This window comes from Leopardus geoffroyi, chromosome E3 (assembly GCF_018350155.1).
Source record: "Leopardus geoffroyi isolate Oge1 chromosome E3, O.geoffroyi_Oge1_pat1.0, whole genome shotgun sequence".
Classification (NCBI taxonomy): domain Eukaryota; kingdom Metazoa; phylum Chordata; class Mammalia; order Carnivora; family Felidae; genus Leopardus; species Leopardus geoffroyi.
Genome location: NC_059340.1, coordinates 32,191,015 through 32,211,005, shown reverse-complemented (window position 1 = coordinate 32,211,005; position 19,991 = coordinate 32,191,015). Strand labels below are relative to the sequence as shown.

At 45.0% G+C, this 19,991-nt stretch overlaps 1 protein-coding gene across 4 annotated transcripts in view; it reads right to left on the bottom strand.

Moving 5' to 3' along the window:
- Positions 1-19,991, bottom strand: part of ZC3H7A (zinc finger CCCH-type containing 7A) — a 36,647-nt gene that overhangs the window by 6,185 nt on the left and 10,471 nt on the right. For all 4 annotated transcript variants that reach the window (XM_045460492.1, XM_045460489.1, XM_045460490.1 and 1 more), the window contains exons 2-19: positions 19,498-19,599; positions 18,333-18,372; positions 16,192-16,389; positions 14,632-14,790; positions 14,306-14,386; positions 14,153-14,191; positions 13,462-13,495; positions 12,688-12,971; positions 9,990-10,194; positions 8,835-8,899; positions 8,072-8,258; positions 7,187-7,348; positions 5,409-5,605; positions 5,033-5,133; positions 4,391-4,572; positions 3,433-3,509; positions 2,683-2,816; positions 2,076-2,181 (exon numbers count right to left, since the gene is read on the bottom strand). In XM_045460492.1, the coding sequence (XP_045316448.1) occupies positions 2,076-2,181; positions 2,683-2,816; positions 3,433-3,509; positions 4,391-4,572; positions 5,033-5,133; positions 5,409-5,605; positions 7,187-7,348; positions 8,072-8,258; positions 8,835-8,899; positions 9,990-10,194; positions 12,688-12,971; positions 13,462-13,495; positions 14,153-14,191; positions 14,306-14,386; positions 14,632-14,790; positions 16,192-16,389; positions 18,333-18,372; positions 19,498-19,565 (2,319 nt within the window). In that variant the 5' untranslated portion in view covers positions 19,566-19,599. The remainder of the gene's footprint in view (positions 1-2,075; positions 2,182-2,682; positions 2,817-3,432; positions 3,510-4,390; positions 4,573-5,032; positions 5,134-5,408; positions 5,606-7,186; positions 7,349-8,071; positions 8,259-8,834; positions 8,900-9,989; positions 10,195-12,687; positions 12,972-13,461; positions 13,496-14,152; positions 14,192-14,305; positions 14,387-14,631; positions 14,791-16,191; positions 16,390-18,332; positions 18,373-19,497; positions 19,600-19,991) is intronic.

The window sequence follows — 19,991 nt, the reverse complement described above, 5'->3', positions numbered from 1 at the left end:
TTTAACGCAGCAGAGCATTTGACCTCCACAGCGCAGCTCTCCGGCCCCCTTGGTCTGACAGCTCCCACGCTCTCCCTGCCTAATGCCCACCAAGCCTCCTTGTCAGCTCCTGGGAGGCAGTAAAGAAGCTGCAGGTACTAAAGAGTCTCGGGAAAAATCTCGGCCACTCAGCTGACCCATCACCAACACTGGCAGCGAATCTCAGCCCTCACGCATTCGCTATGCACTGTCTGGAGACGATTATGACCGTGGCCAGGCCATCCAGCTACATAGCGTTCAAATAATACCCCTCTGGTTATTTGCATTGTGCTTTTACAAAGTAAACACAGGGAAATTGCTAGGAAAATGAAGTGAGAGCGATCAGCAGGACACAGACGTCTCCAAGGACCACAACTATCAAGAAAACCTCCATCACTGAGACAGCTCATTCTTAAATAGCATCAGTGTGCTTGTCTTCACAGAGCACACATTCCAGAACAACGAAACTTTGGCTTGGTGTGTGCTTCAACAGACACTGGCCCAGCCTTCCAATCTTCCGCATAAAGCGAAACCCCAGTAAGTACTTAGTCGGGTACTACTGGGGAGACATTTACCATAGTCTTTGAAAGTTCAACGACAAGGAACAGGGAAAAGAGAAGATAAAGGAGAAGAGGCCGGCCACTGTGCTGGGTTTTTACATAACACCATCTCATGTAATCTTCCCTATGACGTAAATATTCCCATTTGCAGATGAGCAAACTGAGGCTGAGTAACTTGACCAGGGCCCTTCTGGCAGACCCTGAAGCCCATTCTCTTTCCACCTCACCATACTGTCTACACACATGCACACACAGAGTATTATTTCTTCTTTTAGGAAAAGGATCCCTTAGCAATAAAAAGAGAAAAAAAAAAAAAAAAAAAAGAGGAAATGAGCCACCGTAGCATCGCACAGCAGTACGGCACGTCCAAGATTAATAAGGAATCATGAGAAGTCCTGGCGGCTGGACTAAAACCGTTCTCAGTCGCCTTCGTGTTAACAAAGAATGAGGAGCACACGCACCACCTCGTCTTTTAAAGCATCAGATGCCAATGGTTCCAATAAGCCTTCTTCCCCTCCTCGGAGGCCCACTGATGACATCACTTGGATGGAGGGGTCTAAAACCACGGTGGATGAAACACAAATGTACCGCCTCCTTCAGACACTGACCTGGTGACCTGCGTAAGTTTACAAAACGCAAGGCACTCTGGGTGATGGGGAATCAACGTGCCTCTTCCTCTTCCTTCACTCTGTTGGGCAATTCAGAGGGGGTGGGGCCTCATTTACAAGGGGGGTCTGTGATACATCCCACTGCTTCTCTGGGCAAATCTGTCTTCCTGTCTGCCGTCGGGAGAGACAGTTTACTACCTGTCAATGCTCCAAGTGTCCCGTTCACTCACACAGTGGAACCCTCCGCTGTCTCATGAAGGGCGAAGTCCAGAGCCAACTCAAGGGCTTTGCTCGGACGGTCGTCTTTAAAATCACGTAAGGCACCAGAGGGTAGCGAGATGAAATGTGCCACCTCCTGAATGAAATACTACCCTAACGGTCAGCTGGTCTGCTATTTTCGTTCTCCGGGTTTTTGACGATCACGTGCCTCTCACACTCAACATTTTTCCTGGGGGTTACTTTTAGAAAAGCCTACAAAGGGGGCTATCTTTTAGCTCGTATCCATGACTTGAGTCAAAGAAACTTGTCAATAGTATTCGTAGTAACACAAGTTTGATGTCAAAGCCAAGGAATCAGATCTCAATGAAATTCTCCCCCACTCACTCCCCAAGTAATTCATCTGAAAAATAAGTTCGGTCATGCCCATAATTCTTTCTTGAGTCCACTGTCTATTTCCTTTTTCTGAGTAACTCCTCCAATCCCAGTCAATCCGAAAACTGTCACAGAGCCGCACGCACAAAAGGGGAAGGAAAGCAACGGGACCATTGGAAAATTGTGTCATTTCAACGAGCATTTAAAGGTCTCCAAGTTTCGGTCTCAATCACTACTACTTTCTAATGATTTGAAATGCCTAATAAAAAAAAAAGTGGCTTAAAAATTACGTATGTACATCAAACTGTAAAGGCATTTGTTTCTTTGTGGGGAGAGGACGAATGTTCATCCACTTCTTACGTTCGATGGACATCACTCTCATCGCGCGCCGATCTCTGGTCCACCTAAGAAACATGGAGTTCAGAAAAAACAAAGACACACCGGCACAGGCAGCATATAAGGAATCTAAAGGAACAGGTACAACGTTCGTACCTGAAGGACCAGAGATTTTTCTCAACCCTTCTCAAAGAAATGCCTTATGATTCTCTCATTTCACTTCCTATTGATATTTGTTAACAAACATTCCCTTTGAACCCTGAACAAAGAACCAATAAGGAAAGATCAGGAATCTGACTGAATTCTTATCTATGAAATCGTAAAAATCTCTTCCCTTTGCTTTGCAATCACTCCTACATTATCTACTTTGCTCTGCTCTCTTCAAAGTCAATCGTTTTTTCTTGTATGTATGATTTTATACCCAAGTAACAGAGAATCATGAAACAGGCAATGTTTACACACACACACACACACACACACACACACACGTGCGCACATGCGCGCGCACACCCACCCACACACACACACACACACACACACACACACACAAAGACATATGCACTACTTACGAGTGCCTTGCTTTTGCACTACAATATTTTCTGTTCTTGTCTGGTTCAATGACTTGACCATTTCTCAGACACTGAGCACACACAAATTTTATCTTCATATTAAGAGATCCAGGCATTAGCTGATTGCCAAGTACCTTAAACAATTAAAACCGAAGTTTTACTTTTAACAGAATACCAGTTTTCTGACAACAAAATTCTCAATTGCCACGTATTTCTTTTTTCATAATAGCATACAATTTCTGGTACTGTCTGGTTTGATGAGTTGACCATTATATACATTATCTGATAACAAAATCTCCAGCTCCCACCCAAACGCAAGAGAATATGACAGAAGCAGATTATCGGTGCCACACCTCAATTTGTGAAAGCCAGCTCTGAAGGGAGACGACTAGAAATCGGGGGTGGAGGGGAGAAAGCACTTCTGGCAGCTGGGACGCAGAACCACAAACAGTCTACCTCCCTTACTCCCGGGGTCCCCATGGTCCAAGCACCCAATTGTTTTGCCAATTAAACTGAGTAAGAAAACTGTATCCTGCAATCTTGGCAGGTATCATGGGCTGGCTGATTTTTTTTTTTTTTTTATGATGATCATCTAAAATTTGGAATTCGTTTTCACATTAAACAATAACTCAAGTCACTGAACAGTAAGGAAGGAAGCTGACTGCAAGTGGAAACCACATCTGCCAAATGACCTCCATTAGGCTGCTCCAGAAAGGACACCAAACACAGAGAGTCTATGAGAGAACATACCTGAGCCCCAGGTACGCTGGCTTCCAGATTTTGCCAGTATCGTTTAGATTCTTGAGCGATGGCATCGTGTGAGATACCTGTGAAACGTACAAGCCTTCCTTTAGGCTCACCCTCTACGTATCAACAGTCCACCAGCCCGATCACAGCCTCAACTCCCCCGCCATCCCCTACGCAGCATAATCCGTCACCAAAGGTGAATGCTCGTCACGTCCCTCTTTTTCGCAACAGGATATTTACAAATACAGCTCTTGGTGACTTCTAGGGAGTCTCTCGACCTCACAAAAGCATACTACGTGCGTGAACTGGTCCCAGCAATTAAGTGCATGAGGCGATTCTGAAAATAAGCCACTCTAAAAATAACGGTTTATAGCCGAGGATAAAATAAACGGTGTTGCCGTATCGGGATGATGGAGAAAGTTGTCTGATAGTGTTTTGTCAAACCCTGACGGCTCCTGAGGAAACTTTTTTTAAAATTGTTTTTAGCCTTCATTCCGGTACAGTTAACATCCAGTGTTATATTAGTTTCAGGGGTACAACAACTCATTGAGCACTTCTATACATTCTGGCGCTTATCCCCACCATACATCCTGCCCACTCACTCCTTAACCCCCATCTCCTGTTTTACTCGCCCCCCCCCCCCCCCGCCAGTCCCCCTCCCCTCTGGTAACCATGACTTAAGAGTCTCTTGCTTGGTTTGAGGAGCCTTTTTTTTTTTTCAATGTTTAGTTATCTTAGAGAGAAAAACATGGCACGAGTGGGGGGGGGGGGGGCGGGGCAGAGAGAGGGAGAGACACCGAATCCGAAGCAGGCTCCAGGCTCTGAGCTGTCAGCACAGAGCCCGACACGGCGCTCGAACCCCAGAACTGAAACCATGACCTGAGCCGAAGTCGGACACTTAACCGACTGAGCCGCCCAGGCGCCCGGTGAGGAGCCATTTCCTAATCATGCACCGACCTACCGGTTTCATTTTGCAGTATCCAGACTTTCAGTTCTACAAGACTATGCGCATAAAAGCACTCATCTTCCCTTAAGCAGCCATACCGGACCTCATGGCGACATAAATCAAGCTGACACTGACCATGAAAAGAACGTATTTTGGAGTATTTTACCGTTGTCTCTCGCAAGATGTGGACAAGGCACCTAAGACAAAAACGGAGTGACACGTTATTGTCCTACCCTAGCTTTTTCAAAGGAAAACAAATAAGTAAATATATATAACGTCAAGTTCTAGACTGAAAAATACATGCTAAATCTTTACCAGAAAAAACAAGTCCCTTTACACAATTGTTGGATTAACGGGGGGTGGGGGGGGGGGGAGGATAATTACACCATAAATTAAGCCATAAAATACTGAAATCCATGTCATGAGAAGCTACACATCAATAATGCCTTTTTGTATTAAACATAAATGTCATAAACCACTTAAAAATTCCCAGCAAAATATACTAACAGACATTTTTAAATAGTCCTCATCTTTCAAAACAGCAACAAGGAAAAAGCACAGGGGGTAAAATGCCTGGGCAAACACTACTCTGGTTTTATTTGGGTCTAAAGACAGAATCTATTGCGTCACTAGAAAAATTAGAAACTACCAACATACTTATTGTCTTCAAACTCATGCTTTGTAACCGGGTGAGAACAAGAAGTAGAATTATCTTTATTTCTTTTACTTATCATTCTAGGCTTATGATCAAAACATTTCTGGAACAGACAGAGAAGAAGAATTACCACAACAACATCACACAAATTAGCACTTTTGTACCATACTTAAGCACATACTTATACATTACAAACTGATGCCAACTAATGTCTCATAGGAAGTTTTTGCATTCTCTTGGGTACTGGGAGGTGCGACTATTGACTGAGTGAACGCTCACCATGTAGCAGGACGTGTGCTAAGTGTTTTATATTTCTGGGCTTGCAAGTCAGGAACGATCACCAATTTTACGTCAGAAAATAAGGTTTGGAGATAGTACCTCACAGAGGAATATAAACTCTCCAAGATGCTCTTGGAGAAGTTTGAATACAGTGAGGTTGATCTTTCCATTGCCACCAAAGAAAGCCTCTCTGCTGAACGCCCCTTTCCGCTCCAGTGTCCAGATATCTATCTCTTCTTGGCAATAAGCAAATGTGCAGTGGCCTGAATATCTACATTCCTCCTCAGCAGCAACATCTAGAAAGACAGACCATCAAAAGACATTTAAAACACAGCCGTTGGTTTGGGTTTTTTTGGTTTTTGATTTTGTTTAGTGTTTTCTTTCTGTTTGAGAGACAGAGTAAAACAGCAAGTGCTCTAGCCGGGGAGGGGCAGAGAGAGAGGGAGACAGAGGATCCGAAGGAGGCTTTGTGCTGACAGTAGAGAGAACGATGCAGGGCTCAAACGCACGAACCATGAGATCATCACCTGAGCCCAAGTTGGACGTTTAACCAACTGACCCACCCAGGTGCTCCTAGCCGTTGTTTCTTCAAAGCCAATGATTATGAAACATTTTTAGGGCACCAGCTGAACCTCTATACCTCACGGATAGCTTCAAGCAATGATACACATTTTACTATGCAGGGATGGAACTCACTCTAGAACGTTAGCACCACAGGTCTGGATTATTTTTGATGGGGAAAAGGCTCTCACATACTCCACCTAAGTTTAAAAAATCATTTAAGAGACATTCAAAGCACATTCAGATGAAGCAATCTGACAAAAATGAATACAGGGGCGCCTGGGTGGCTCAGTCAGTTAAGCATCTGACTTCGGCTTAGGTCATGATCTCACAGTTTGTGGGTTCGAGCCCTGCGTCAGGCTCTGTGCTGACAGCTCAGAGCCTGGAGCCTGCTTCAGATTCTGTGTCTCCCTCTCTTTCTGTTCCTCCCCTGCTTGTGCTCTGTCTCTGTCTCTCTCAAATATAAATAAAGATTAAAATCAAAAAAAAAAAATTGAATACATAAAGTTCTCTCAAAAGCAACTTAAAAGAACATTTTCAAAGCCTCAGTTCAGTATTCTGATTCTGCTTAGACTCAGCCAGGGAACCTAAAGTGTAAGACGGTTTTCTGTTTAAAACCTGTTTAAAATCGGCCAAAGCCCAGTTTCCATAACCATCTATACACACAGGCACTGGGGTGCCTGGTTGGCTCAGTCGGTTAAGCCTCTGACTTCGGCTCAGGTCATGATCTTATGGTTCGTGAGTTCGGGCCCCACATCGGGCTCTGTGCTGACAGCTCAGAGGCTGGAGCCTGCTTCAGATTCTGTGTCTCCCTCTCTCTCTGCCCCTCCCATGATCATGCTTGCTGTCTCTCTCTCAAAAATAAATAAACATTAAAAAATCCACACACACACACAGACACAAGCACTGAAAGAAGTTAAAAACAAAGGTAAAAATAATATAAAAGATACAAATGTCTCAATCCAAGGAACTTTTAGTTCTACCTACACATTTTTAGGGGCACCTGAGTGGCTCAGTTGGTTAAGCGTGTGACTTCAGCTCACGGCATGATCTCACAGTTTGTGAGTTCAAGCCCCACGTCGGGCTCTGTACTGACAGCTCAGAGCCTAGAGCCTGTTTCGGATTCTGTGTCTCCCTCTCTCTCTGCCCCTCCTCCACTCGCTCTCTGTCTCTCTCTCAAAAATAGACATTAAAAAAAAAAAATTAACTCTACCTACACATTTTTAATAACAGTAATACTGGGGCCATTATAATAAACGTAACAAATCATTTATCACTTATGTCATGCACACCAAATAAGTAATTGTAGTACATACCTTTACATATATAATAAGGTCCTTCATAATTTGTTTTCGTTGGTCTTGGGCGTATTTTTTTCCATGATTTATCTTCAACATTCTTTATTCTACCAATTAAAATATCTTTCTTACATTTATGATCTATATTAGCATGGTAAGTGAAATCCATTAACTTAGGGCCTGAAAAAGATGTAAAAAAGGATTGCTCACAGGCACAAAGAGCGACATTTCATTTTATAGGCACATTTACAAGCAGACGGATATTGATTATTAAATTCCCACAAAAACCCTATTTTTATAACCCCCAAATGTAAATAAGCTACCGAAGTAATTTGTGCCTTTTACATGCTATTTGTCAGAGAACACGAAGTTTTATTCGACACCAGTGCCCTGAAAACATACTTATTTAACTATGAGGACAGGAATTCTGATGGCTTCTAAAGGGAAGAAACACCCTGAAATATACATAACTCAGAAAGAAAACGAATTTAGGCTTTGGTTTAGGATAAGTTGTGTTTATATCACCTGACTTGGGGGTAAAGGTATGAAACAAACCAACAGAAAAGACTTTACCTTTATAAACACTGGTCTTAAAATGCTTTCTTTCTAGTTCTTGCTTTATTTGAAAACGATCACATTTTTGAATATATACATAGAAAAGTAAAGAATTTCATAAAAAATTTCAGGAAGACTTCATCATCAGGTAAGGTATTCTAATCCATATGGTTGTATAAATGAAATTATAGCAAATAAGAACAGACTTATCCTATCCAGAACTCAAACAGGGATGGAAAAACCACGGTAGCTGGTGTTCTCCACGCGTATTTATGAGTCCGGAATCTCAGACTATCGACTAGCTTACTATCTCAGACTATCGACTAAGCTCCCCTGTTTGGTCCTGACCTGATTTTACAAAACACATCTGACAAGCTTGTCTCAGTTCATGGGTTCCTTCAAGGGGGTGTCTTGGGGTCACGGATGAAGGTGGTTTAGTAACTGTGCTTCCAAAGAAGTTTCCAAAGTCATTTCTAGGGTGGCTTGAAATTCCCAGGAAACTCTCAGAAGCAAACAAGTTGCCTGGTCCATTCATCTGCAAGAAGGGAAAAAAAAAAAAAAAAAAACAAAACCAAAAAAAAAAAAAAAAAAACAAAAAACAGCCAACAAATATTGCACTCTCACTAAAGAAGGAAACAAATTTGTGACAAACAAGACATTTCTTCACGTACTGATATCGGTACTAGTCTGCCGTTGCTGTGCTTCTATGGAAAAGCTGGTTCTTTCTGGGTTTTCCACTCTTTGGGTCTCTGGGCCCCTCCCCCACCTTCCTGGCTTCTGGCGAGCTGACAGAAGTAACAGATCATCGTTCTGCTCCTACGGCACACACTCTTCCTATGCCCTGATCTCATCTTGCCTGCGTGGGTTCTGCGGTGCTAAAGCCTCTTGCGCCCCGTGCCACCGCGAGGACTGTGCCGTGACAGGTGCGGTCTTACGCACGCGGCGTTCGTCCCTGGCTGCTGCCCGAGGGTCCTGTCTCACCACCATTTCCCCCGGCACACGCGAGATGTAAGGAAGACCATCACGTCCATTCGGGTAATTCCATTACTTAAATAAAAGACCTACGTTCAATTTAAGCGACGTTATTTACAAAAGAGGAAGTGGCACTTACAAGTAAAAGGGAGGAATTACTGCCGCTAAGCGCTGTTCCCTCTCTAGAAGTTGAGGTGGGCACATCTAAAATAATAAAAACACTTCAACAGACCTCATTCTAATCATGTCACAACAACATCAGGGCTCAGTGGCTGACTACGCTTCCCCCGTGTTACTTTCCCTCCCGCTCCCGCTTCCAAGGAGCTTTCTTGCTCATCAAGGACACTCGCAGAGGGCAGTGGATGGTCTCCTTCCCTCTGGAAATTTCCAGGGGCATACATAACCCTCAGGCAAACTGTTTTCGGAGACATTGGCTGAAGGAGGGCCTGCCGAGTGGGGCTGTTAAAAAGACCAAGAAAATAACTCCTGTCCGAAATGGGAAAAACAGCCTCCTCAAACTACAAAGCAGGAATTCACCACAACATTAGGAAAATTAGTAAGGTGCAGTGACTTTCTTTTTCTCAGGCTGCCCCTCGATTACCTTCTCTCTGCCCTCTGCTTCCCACAAATTTTAGTTTTTTCAGGTGTAGTCTTTAAATCAATCGTTCTGATTTTTCTCCCTTTAACCACCTAACAATACCTTGGGAAAATTGGAAGATTTTGATCAATGTCGTTGAAAGCAGATATTAAAGAATTACAGAGGCAGGGGCCAGACCAAAAACTCAGCAATCTCTTGCAAAACTAAGGCACCACGCACAGTTTGGGGCCCTCTGGGGATAAAGCCTAAAGCAGACAGATCTAATTCTATGGGTTTAATTCTGAATAATTCCGCCTTAAATTAGTCTTTTAACTATTTGCTTCGTTCAGAATTTTACAAGGATAGCCTGCCTTTAAGACCCGTGAGGATGGGGTACGCCTTTCTTGGAGAAAACATTAAAAGCCATTTTGTCCCCCAAAACAATAGACACCCGGCTTAGCAAACTATCTTGTTTAAAAACTCAAAACACCAAAATAAGTACCACATACATTCCTGTGTATTCCCCTGCTCCTTAATCTCCTGAATGGCACGGTTACGCCCAGGCGAATTGACACTGCAGATTTAGTTTTCATTTTTACAGCTACAACGAAAGTAACTCAAGCACCGACTACCTAAAGTGAGTTACGTAATTGCCAAACAGACTGCCTTCTTTAGAAAACGAACTGCGGTTATTTACACAAGCGGCTCGATTCTTACCTCGCTTGGAATCACTCATTGAAAATGAACTCAAAGAAGAGCAGAAATCTTCCAAGGATGAGGTCAAAGGTGGATACAGTTCTGAGAAGGAGGGCGGAGGGGCATACCTCGCACCAATGGGCAAGGTGCCCAACAGAGATGCCGAGAAAGGCATGCTAGGGGGGACACTGGCTGCGGGAAGGGCTCCTCGGACTAAAGCTGACGGCTACAAAAGAAAAAAGATTTTGTTAAACCCCAGGAAACTCGATTACAAGTGGGCCAACCTGCTTTGAACATCAGCGTACAGAAACAAATTATTGCACTGGGTAATTACGTGACAAAGCTGAAATCAGTATTAAGACGCAAGAGAAGAATCTAGGCTACGGGGGGGCCTGGGTGGCTCAGTCGGTTAAGCCTGCGACTTCGGCTCAGGTCACGATCTCACAGTCTGTGGGTTCGAGCCCCACGTCAGACTCTGTGCTGCCAGCTCAGAGCCTGGAGCCTGCTTCGGATTCTGTCTCTCCCTCTCTCTCTGCCCCTCCCCTGCGTGTGCTCTATCTCACTTTGTCTCTCAAAAATAAATAAATGTTAAAAACAAAACAAAACAAAACAAAAAAGAAGAAGAATCTAGGCTATGGAGCTTCTTTCTTTCCAAGCCCACTTTCAAAAAAGGATCAAGGTCTCAGGAAACGAACCGTCTTGCACTGTTGGTGGGAATGCGGACTGTGCAGCCGCTCTGGTAAACAGTGAAGAGGTTCCTCAAAACTTAAAAATAGAACTCCCCTACGACCCAGCAATTCGCACTACTAGAAATCTAGCCAAAGGCTACAAAAAAATGCTGATTCGAAGGGGCACATGTACCCCAATGTTTACAGCAGCGCTATCAACAATAGCCAAATGATGGCAAGAGCCCAAGTGTCCATCAACTGACAAACGGATAAAGAAGATATGGTTTACATACACAATGGAATACTACTCGGCAATGAGAAAGAATGAACTCCTGCCATTTGCAACAACATGGATGGAACTGGAGGGTCTAACGCTGAGTGAAATATGTCAGTCAGAGAAAGATATGATTTCATTCATATGTGTAATTTGAGAAATTTAACAGATGAACACAGGGGAAAGAAGGAAAAATAAGATGAAAACAGAGAGGGAGGCAATCCATAAAAGACTTAAATACAGAGGACAGACTTCGGGTTGCTGGAGGGGAGGTGGGTGGGGGGATGGGGTAAACGGGTGATGGGCAATGAGGAGGGCACTTTAGGGGCATCAGCACTGGGCATCATATGTAAGCGATGAATCACTGGGCTCTACTCCTGAAGGCAAGACTACACTGCATGTTAACTAACTTGAGAATAAAAAAATTAGGAGGAAAAAAGAAAAATGCAAATGGACTAGAATAGACTTCAGAATCCCAAATAAATGCCCGTGAATACTCTGTGGGGGTCAGGGTGTGATGTCCATCCAATACTGTCTCAAACCCAATGTTACATTCACGTTTCATTTCCTTCCGATTCCTTACACGAGGCTCAGAAGAACTGGCTTTATTAAGGAGCAATAGCGTAGGGGCAGGGGGAAATGGAAGGTCCTCAAGAGCAGGGAGCCGGAGAAGGCAGAAACGCTGCACCATCTCTCTGGGGATGTGAATTTACAATCTCACAAGGACACACGGAATGCTGCCCCTCTCTTCCCCCATCACAGCGACAACTTACTGAGGGTTTCCCTGTGCCTTCTAAGTACTGATGCAAGTTCCACGCTATCTGTTGAATTCTTCAACTTTCCAAGATGCGTCCTACCTACTGTGATCGCCATCGTACGGACGAGGAAACTGACGTACTGAGAGGTGAGGTAAAGCCGCCCGAGACCACAGAGGTGGTAAGACTCAAACCCAAACAGGATCAGTTAACCTCCCACAGACATCATCTATCTCAGCCACGCTGGAACCAGCCCTGAATTGCTCCCCCATCCTCCTCATTGACAGTGTTGCTGCTCGTGCTGCTAGTTTAATATACTGTGTGGCAGGGGTCAGTAAACTTGTCCTGTGAAGGACTAGATATTCAGTATTTTAGCCACGCGGTCTGTTTCGACTACTCAGCTGTGTTGCTTCAGTGCAAAAGCAGCCACACACAATGCAGGAGTGAATGGTCGTGGCTGTGTTCCAATAAAACTTTAGTGATGACACCGAAATATGAATTTCATATAATTTCCATGTGTCACAAAATACTGGTCTGTTTTTCTCCCTTCCAGCCATTTGAAAACGTAAAACCCATTCTTATTTTGCAGCATTTCAGATATGGCCGGACCTTGGCTACACAGTTACCCTGAGGCATTTATCCTTTAAGCCTTTAATCCAAAACAAACAAAGAAATTCTTTTTCTTTAAAGAAAAATAAAAATAAAGAAATTATTTTTCTTTAACTACCAAATGCCTATTCTTTTTCAGAATTTTAAGCTTACCCTTTCCATACTATGTGATTCCAACAGGTGTTGAGGAAAACTGGCTCATTACTAGACCGGCGTTTTGTTTTATTTAAAAAATAACCACACGGGCATGGTACCCCCAGAGAAGGACAAAAGTACCTTTTAAGCTAAGTTTAACCTACAGGAAATGCTGACAGTACCGAGGAGGTCGTACGGCAATTTTTTTTTTTTTTTTTTTTTTTTTTTTTACAAAATTAAGCCTGGCTTCAGAAGAGAGGAGTGACGCTGACATTTACCATAACAGTTTCATTGGCCTCAGGTGCCGAATCAAGAAGGTCATCTATTTCGTCGCCGAGGACCATATCTCCGTCATCCAGAAAAGGTTCCGGCATGGTGAAGGGGGCCTTTCCTCCATTTGCCAACACCGCCGATGGCAGGGGGCTCTCGTCCACTTGCAGGGGCAGCATAGAGGGTAAGGGCATGATAGGAACTGAGGCCAGCTCACTTCCGACTTGGTGGGAGAAACTGGACGCAGGCACAGAGACGACAGGAACTGCTTCCTGCCTCGGAGTTAACAAATCTGTAACACGGATCGAAACGTACCCACTCATCTTCGGTATACTTACTCACCGAAGACTAGCGTCAAGAGCCAAGAAGAGAGAAACGGAAGAGCCAGGTGAGGGGACGAAAGCAATGATACAAATAAATAGACGAGACAGTAGCAGAAGCAGGTCAGAGACGAGGGTAAAAATAATTCTCGAAGTCGTTGGTTTTACCCAGGGATAGACATAGTGGCTTGTGAAAACTTATCCTTGTGTCTCAAAATGCCCGGGCGCCTGCCGGGCAGAGCTACGAGACGCTGGTAAAGCCACCCGGGGCGCTCACTGACCGCTTACTGACACGCAGAATTACCAATCACTGCCAGCACATCCAGAAGCGCTAAGGTGGTTTTCAGAATTATTCTTGCTTTCATACCAACGGCCGCACGGTAATCGTATTTGACAACGCTATCACATCTAGAGCGTCTAACGCCGCCACTTTCTAGACCAACGTGACGCGAGAAAACGTACCTGGCTCGATATCTTCCACAGAACAGCTCAAAGCCTGGAAATGAAACCAAACAACCGATCATCGTGCATACGGTCAGGATTCCAGACTATGAGCAGTCTGTAAATCTCACTCCGAGACAGCAATGCGAGTTCTCGCAGAAATTTTACTTCCTTCCAATGGAGATCCAAGAGATACATGGAGCGGGCACACCTCGGGAACGCGTGGTTAAGCAGGGCGGGCCCAGCGGCGTGACCGCTGGGCCCTCGTGGAGGGTGCTTCCCAAAGGCCGTTCAGGAGCGTTCAAGTTCTGGAGGGCCTCGTCTAGCCACCGCTCACTCCCCAACTCACAAAGGCATCCTAACAGCTCCACGAAGACGTACCTTTTAAAAACCAACCGCTTGGGACCCGTGTTCAACCCAATGGCTCCCAACATTAATATCTGGCCCCGGGCCACTTTTCTAATAAAACCTAACATCTATGAACGTCCTGTAAAATGCGCCATTGGACTTGAGGAAATGCTGGTTGAAAGATACTACTTGAGTTGTTTGTTTCTTTTTATAGGACAGGAAGCTCTGGCCAATTATGTGTCTGAGAAACAAAAAGCTCTCAAAAATAGACACACACCAAAAATATTAAAAGCAGAACTGCTAACGTGGCCATCTGCTCCTTTTTCCCCAAAAGTTACGCGTCTTACAGGAGCAATAACTTTACCTTGGTAGCCCCGTCCCCAGGAACGGATTTTAACGCGAGCTGAAAGAAAACAAAGATGCTCATTAAAAAAAAAAAATTACGTGAAAAACAGAACTGTAACCAAGTTACAACCAAAGAAAACGAAAATACCCTGTGGGGAGAACTCCAGCTTACCTCAGCCCTAACATACGCTTTTCTTATTTTAAATCCCAATTTCTGAGCTAGTTCTTGAGTTAGTTTGATCACATGTTCATCCTGAAAAAAAAAAAAAAAATGAAAATATGACTAACGGAGGGTTATATTTACCAACTGTGGAGGCAAATCGCAAAACAGCTAGAACTCATATTCCGCGGAGACACTTGCTTGGTGGGCACGTAATCCCAAATAAAGCGGTGGACCCCACTGACTGGAAAATGGAACTCTTCGGACGCCCCTTCTCCACAAGGAAGCAACGAAATGGTTACCATGTCAACCAGTGAACTCAAATATAAATTCCGTACCTGAGGCACCGCCAAGGAGCACTTTGCTACGGAGTCATAAGCCTCTCTGTATCTTCCTAAGTCACTGAGAGCCTTAGATTTCCGATACAGAGCTTTGCAGTTACTGGCATTTAAACTGAGCACTGTGTCACAGGCTTCTAAAACTTTATCGTGCAAACCCTGGGGTGTGAGAGCAAACAAGGTTAGCAACAATTCCTTCTGGCACACACGTCTTCCTGCCGATGCGAACAAATTAAGACCCCGGACTAATGCCCTCCTTTCGAACTCTGTCAGCGGTATTATTTTTCCTTGAAAAAAAAGATTTTCATCATGAAACTCCCAAATGGAAAAAGGACAAATATCATGAACTCCCACGTAACCATCATCCAGACCAGACAAATGTTAACCTTTGGCCGTAAAGGCCCCAGGTCTCCAAGAGAGAAAGCTTTCCAGACGCAGTTGATGCCCCAGGCGACACTCTCCCTTCCTGCTTCCTCCACTAGCTACCCTTTGTTGGAGATCATTAAAATGTCGACTGGAAGTTAACTCCCAAACAGCTAGCTAGCACGAGAAGAGTCCAGTAGAAAAAAACAAAATGAGCCATCGGTGAACCTTCACTCAGTAAGAATCGGGTGACAACATGGGCACCTTGCTTAAACTCAGTTAAATGTTACTGAATGTCCACGGTGACAATTCAAAGTGCACCAAAATATTGCTTTTCTCAGCTCAGACATGTGAAAAGCTCGTGTTAAATCTCTTCAAGGTTAAACACCACGCTGCACTAACAGGGCTCCAAAGAGGACTAACGCACTCTTGACCAAGTGCACTGTCGGGGCAGGGACTTGACTGATGCATGGACCTGGGACCTGTGTCCTCCTGGGCTGATTTTTGTTATAAGCGGACACACCCCAGAAACCAGACTCACGTGGCAACTCCAAGGACCAGTCACCAAGAAACACATTTTATTTTTAAAATTCCTCAACATTTATCCAAGGCTGGCTTTTCAAAACTCCAGACCACTCTAAAAGCAGGCAGTTAGAGGGGCACCTGGGTGGCTCAGTTGGTTAAATGTGTGTCTTTGGCTCAGGTCATGAATGTCATGATTTGTCGGTTCGAGCCCCGTGTCGGGCTCTGCAATGAGCAGCTCAGAGCCTGGAGCCTGCTTCAGATTCTGTGTGTGTGTCTCTCTCTCTCTCTCTGGCCCTCCTCTGCTCGTGTTCTATCTCTCTAGCTCTTAAAATAATAAATACATATTTTAAAAAAATGTTTTAAAGCAGTAATACGATTCTCTTAAAAACTGAAATTAGAGGGGTGCCCGGGTGGCTCAGTCGGTTAAGCATGCAACCCTTGATTTCGGCTCAGGTCATGATCTCATGGTTCGTGAGTTCGAGCCCTGAGTCAGGGCTGCCAGTGCAGAGCTTCTCTCTTTCCCTCTCTCGCCCTCTGCCCCTCTCTCCCTCACAAAATAATTTTTTTTTTAATTGAAATTAGAAAACTGACTTACAATGTACTTTTGTTATCAAAAACATTTTTTCCCTCTAGAAACCCTGTTCTGTTCTAAAAAAAAAAATCACCACTCACCATATTAGAATAGCAAGCAATACGATTTATATGCAGTTTTTCAATTATTTCTTTAGGGATGACAATTTCTTCCGACTTTGCATAACCAGCTATATTCAGAGCTTCTGTGTACTGGCTTATCGAGTTGTTCCAATCGTGTTCCCGATAAACATCATTGCCTTCATTAAAAAGATTTCTCACAAGAGCACGTAAATATACCTTTAAAAAAAAAAGAAAAGAAAAAAGAAAGTGACCACTTGAAGCCCTTTACGAAACAGGACAGGGTACAGGGAAACTTCAATTTTTGTACTGGAGACTTCTGGTCTTAGATGCGACGCAGCAGTGAGCGCTGCTGTAAGAAACGGGGAACCCGGGCCACCTCACTACCGTCTCAGCGAGGCCTTCACCTCGCGTGCTTTCTCAAGAGAAAATGCAATTTCCCATCAGGAGGCAAAGTGCGGCAAAAGCACCTCGTAAAAACCTGTTCACATCCCCAACTCTGTGCCTACAACAAATTCCTACGAGTGGAAACTCTAGGTCTGAAGGAAGGAGCATCTCGGGCCTTGGACCAGTATTTCTAAACTGCCTTCCGAAGCGGCGAGAACAGTGGACACATCCAGCGGTCTGGTCCCCAGCTCACAGCACCCCCACCAACGCCGGGCAGCGTGTGTGTGCCTGTGAGCGAAGACACAAAACCCCTACTAATTTCTAGGTGAAAACCGGTACCCTTTCTTATCCCTGTGCCCGATGACCAAGGATCTCTCACATTTTTATGGACCATCGTCTTTCCTCTCTGGTAAATGTCTGCTCAGGACTGGTCCGGGGAGAGGGGATGTTAAACCTTTTTCTCGCCAAGCAAGTACAGTACACAAGGTTCTTTTGGTACATGTACAAGTTCTGGAGGTTCCTTCATGATCTCCTATCACTGTGCTAATGTTTCCCAAGTCAAGGTCAGACACGTATTATGAGATCAGGTAAATACTCAGGTTGTGGGTCTCGTTTTTTGAAATTCGTGTCTAAGCTGACAGAATTAGTAAAGCAAACTGGACAGATCAACCTTTAACAAGGGCGGTGGCTCGTGACAGGCCACTTAACCTCTCGAGATCCCGGTCCCAGTTATAAGCGTCAGGAACGTAAAATGAACTGGACGATGAACGGATTGTTTCCAGGGCTTTCTAGCCATAATACCCTATGATTCTACATGTGTTTGGAGAGAGAGAGGGCAGGGGCAAGGAAGAAGACAGAGAAGGAAACCGGGAAGAGGGAGGGGGAGAGACGGAGCAAAAGGAGGAACACTGGCAAGCATCAAAACCCTCGGACACCAAAAGCCGCAGGGGACCTAACAGCCTGCACACACGAGGCGCGGTGAACTGGGCTTTCTCCGGGTCTCCAACTACTTTCACCTCCGGCTGCTCTCCGCTAGGATCCACGTATCCTTATAGAAGATACTGGGCTCTCTCCTTCACAACATATTCGGTCCAACTCGTCTTCGGTAAATGAGAGGGAGGCTAAAAGTAATTTTCCAAGGAGGCGCCGGGGGGGGGGGGGGGGGGGGGGGGGCTCAGTCGGGTAAGCGGGTAAGCGTCTGACTTCCGGTTTCGGCTCGGGTCACGCTCTCACAGCTGGTGAGACCAAGCCCCGAATGAGGCTCTGCGCGGACAGTGGGGAGCTTGCCCGGGATGCCCTCCCTCCCTCTCTGACCCTCCGTCACTCTGTCTCTCTCTTCTCTCGCAAAATGAATAAACATAAAGAAAACTTTACTTAAAAAAAAAAGTAATTTTCACGGGGCTCGGAAGAAAACTTAGGCAAACTACACTCATGGAGGAAAGAAAATGGAGGACAACTGTCCCCGTGTGCCAAAAGCAACGTTGTCCTCTATATGGAGGAGATTGACTAATTCTTTCTGTAGGTGCCCAGAGAGTAAATACTTGAGGCTTTGTGGGCCATATGGTCTCTGTCTCAACTACCGTATGTCGTGAAAACGGCCACAGATCGTAAATACATCACCAGATAGGTGCGGCTGCATTCCAATAAAACTTTATTTACAGAAGCAGACAGCAGGCCACGTTTGGCCCACAAAGCTGGAGTCTGCCAACCCCCACTATTCATTATGGTTCACAAGTTACTTGCACAGCTTTTAAGTAGATGTTCCCAATCATTACCGCATATTGTTCCTGTGTCCCTGGATATGACAGCGGTGACCTAAGAAAAAGAAACCAATGAATTTTAATTATCAGACTCTTATCAGGATTTCTTCATCCAGACGTCATTGTAAAGCTAAGGTTCTATCAGCTTGCTACGGGTTCAAAGCACATTTTAAAGACCTACCTTCCTTTACGACTATTATTCACATATGCCGTATTCGCACACAACATGGTGCGGGCGGGGGGATCTGTAACTATTCCCTTATATTTTCTTAAGTATGACACTTTTTTCCCTAAACCTACTTCTACTAAAAGAAGGCCTAATTCTTCAAATACCAAAAACCTTTTTCTACAGCACAGAACTACTAATTCTTTTTGATTCAATTCGCTGCAGTACAGAGGAGAGTGTCTCCTCCCAGGACAAACAGAGAGGGACTTCTGCCTGCTCGTGTCCGCCCAAGGCCTGGGCTGCCTTGTCACTGTCCTGCTTCATGGAGGCCGGTTAGAGACTGAGCTTCTTAAGAGAAACGTCTGATTACAAAAGCCCTATGTGCGTGGCGATTTCATCACTTTTCAGTCATCAGAAGCGCTCTGATGGGATTAGGTTCTGATCCTTCTGGGTCTAATATTTTCTGAGACGCTACAGGATTTTAGCTCTAAAAATCAGGGACAGGAAGGGAGACTTCAGAACACATGGGAAGTCAAATGTGCCCGAGCCAAAAATATTGCTAGACAAAAATATCTAATTTCTAACCCGGATTAAGAGGACTTATAAACAGGACTAGAGGTTTCTTCATCTAATATAAAAAAGTACAGTCGACTCTTGAACAACACGGGTCTGAACTGCGCGGGTCCGCTTACAACGCTATCTTTTTCAATAAACCTAGGACGGTGCTGTAAATGCATTTCCTCTTCCTAACGAACTTCTTAACTTTTTCTTTTCTCCAGCTTACTTTATTTTAATACGGTAAATAATACGCATAACGCACAAAACGTGTTCATCGACTGTTTACGCTATTGGCAAGGCATCGGGTCAACAGTCGTAGGCTGCTCGTAGCCCTGTTTTGGGAAGTCAAAAGTTACACGTGGATGTGCAACTGTGCAAGGGTCTGTGCCCCTGACCCCGCGGTGCACAAGGGCCAGTTGTATACGTGGCGTGAACACACGCGAGTCGGGCCCTTACTGGATAAACTGCAGTCCTTCCTTAATGTTCTGCTGCCTTTTTCTTCTCTCCTCGGACACACTGGACATGTTACCCCGCACATCCACTTTCTAAACGATCGACCTGGAAAGAAACGAGGCACAAAGTCACGTGAGGCGCAGAGCTCCGGACCCCAACTAAAACACCCACAGTCCGCCGTCTTGCACGCTATCAGCTGTGGGCATGTCCCTCTCTGCTGACGTGACTCTGGGCTGCTGGACACCAGGAACCCTGGCTCATCCGCACGGTCCCCGCTGCCCAGCACACGAAAGCATCTGGTTTTCACTCTCCCTTAAGGCTGCACAGCCATGTGGACTTTGCTCCCTCCTAAGTCATCTCCCCCCACCCCTTGGCCTACAGGTTTTGTTTCTTCCGTGTCTATATGCATGCACGCACGCACGCACGCACGCGTATGCTGCACTGGAACAGTCCTGGCCTTGTTTCGCTTCTGGAAGCGCTCCAGAAGTGAAAAGGTT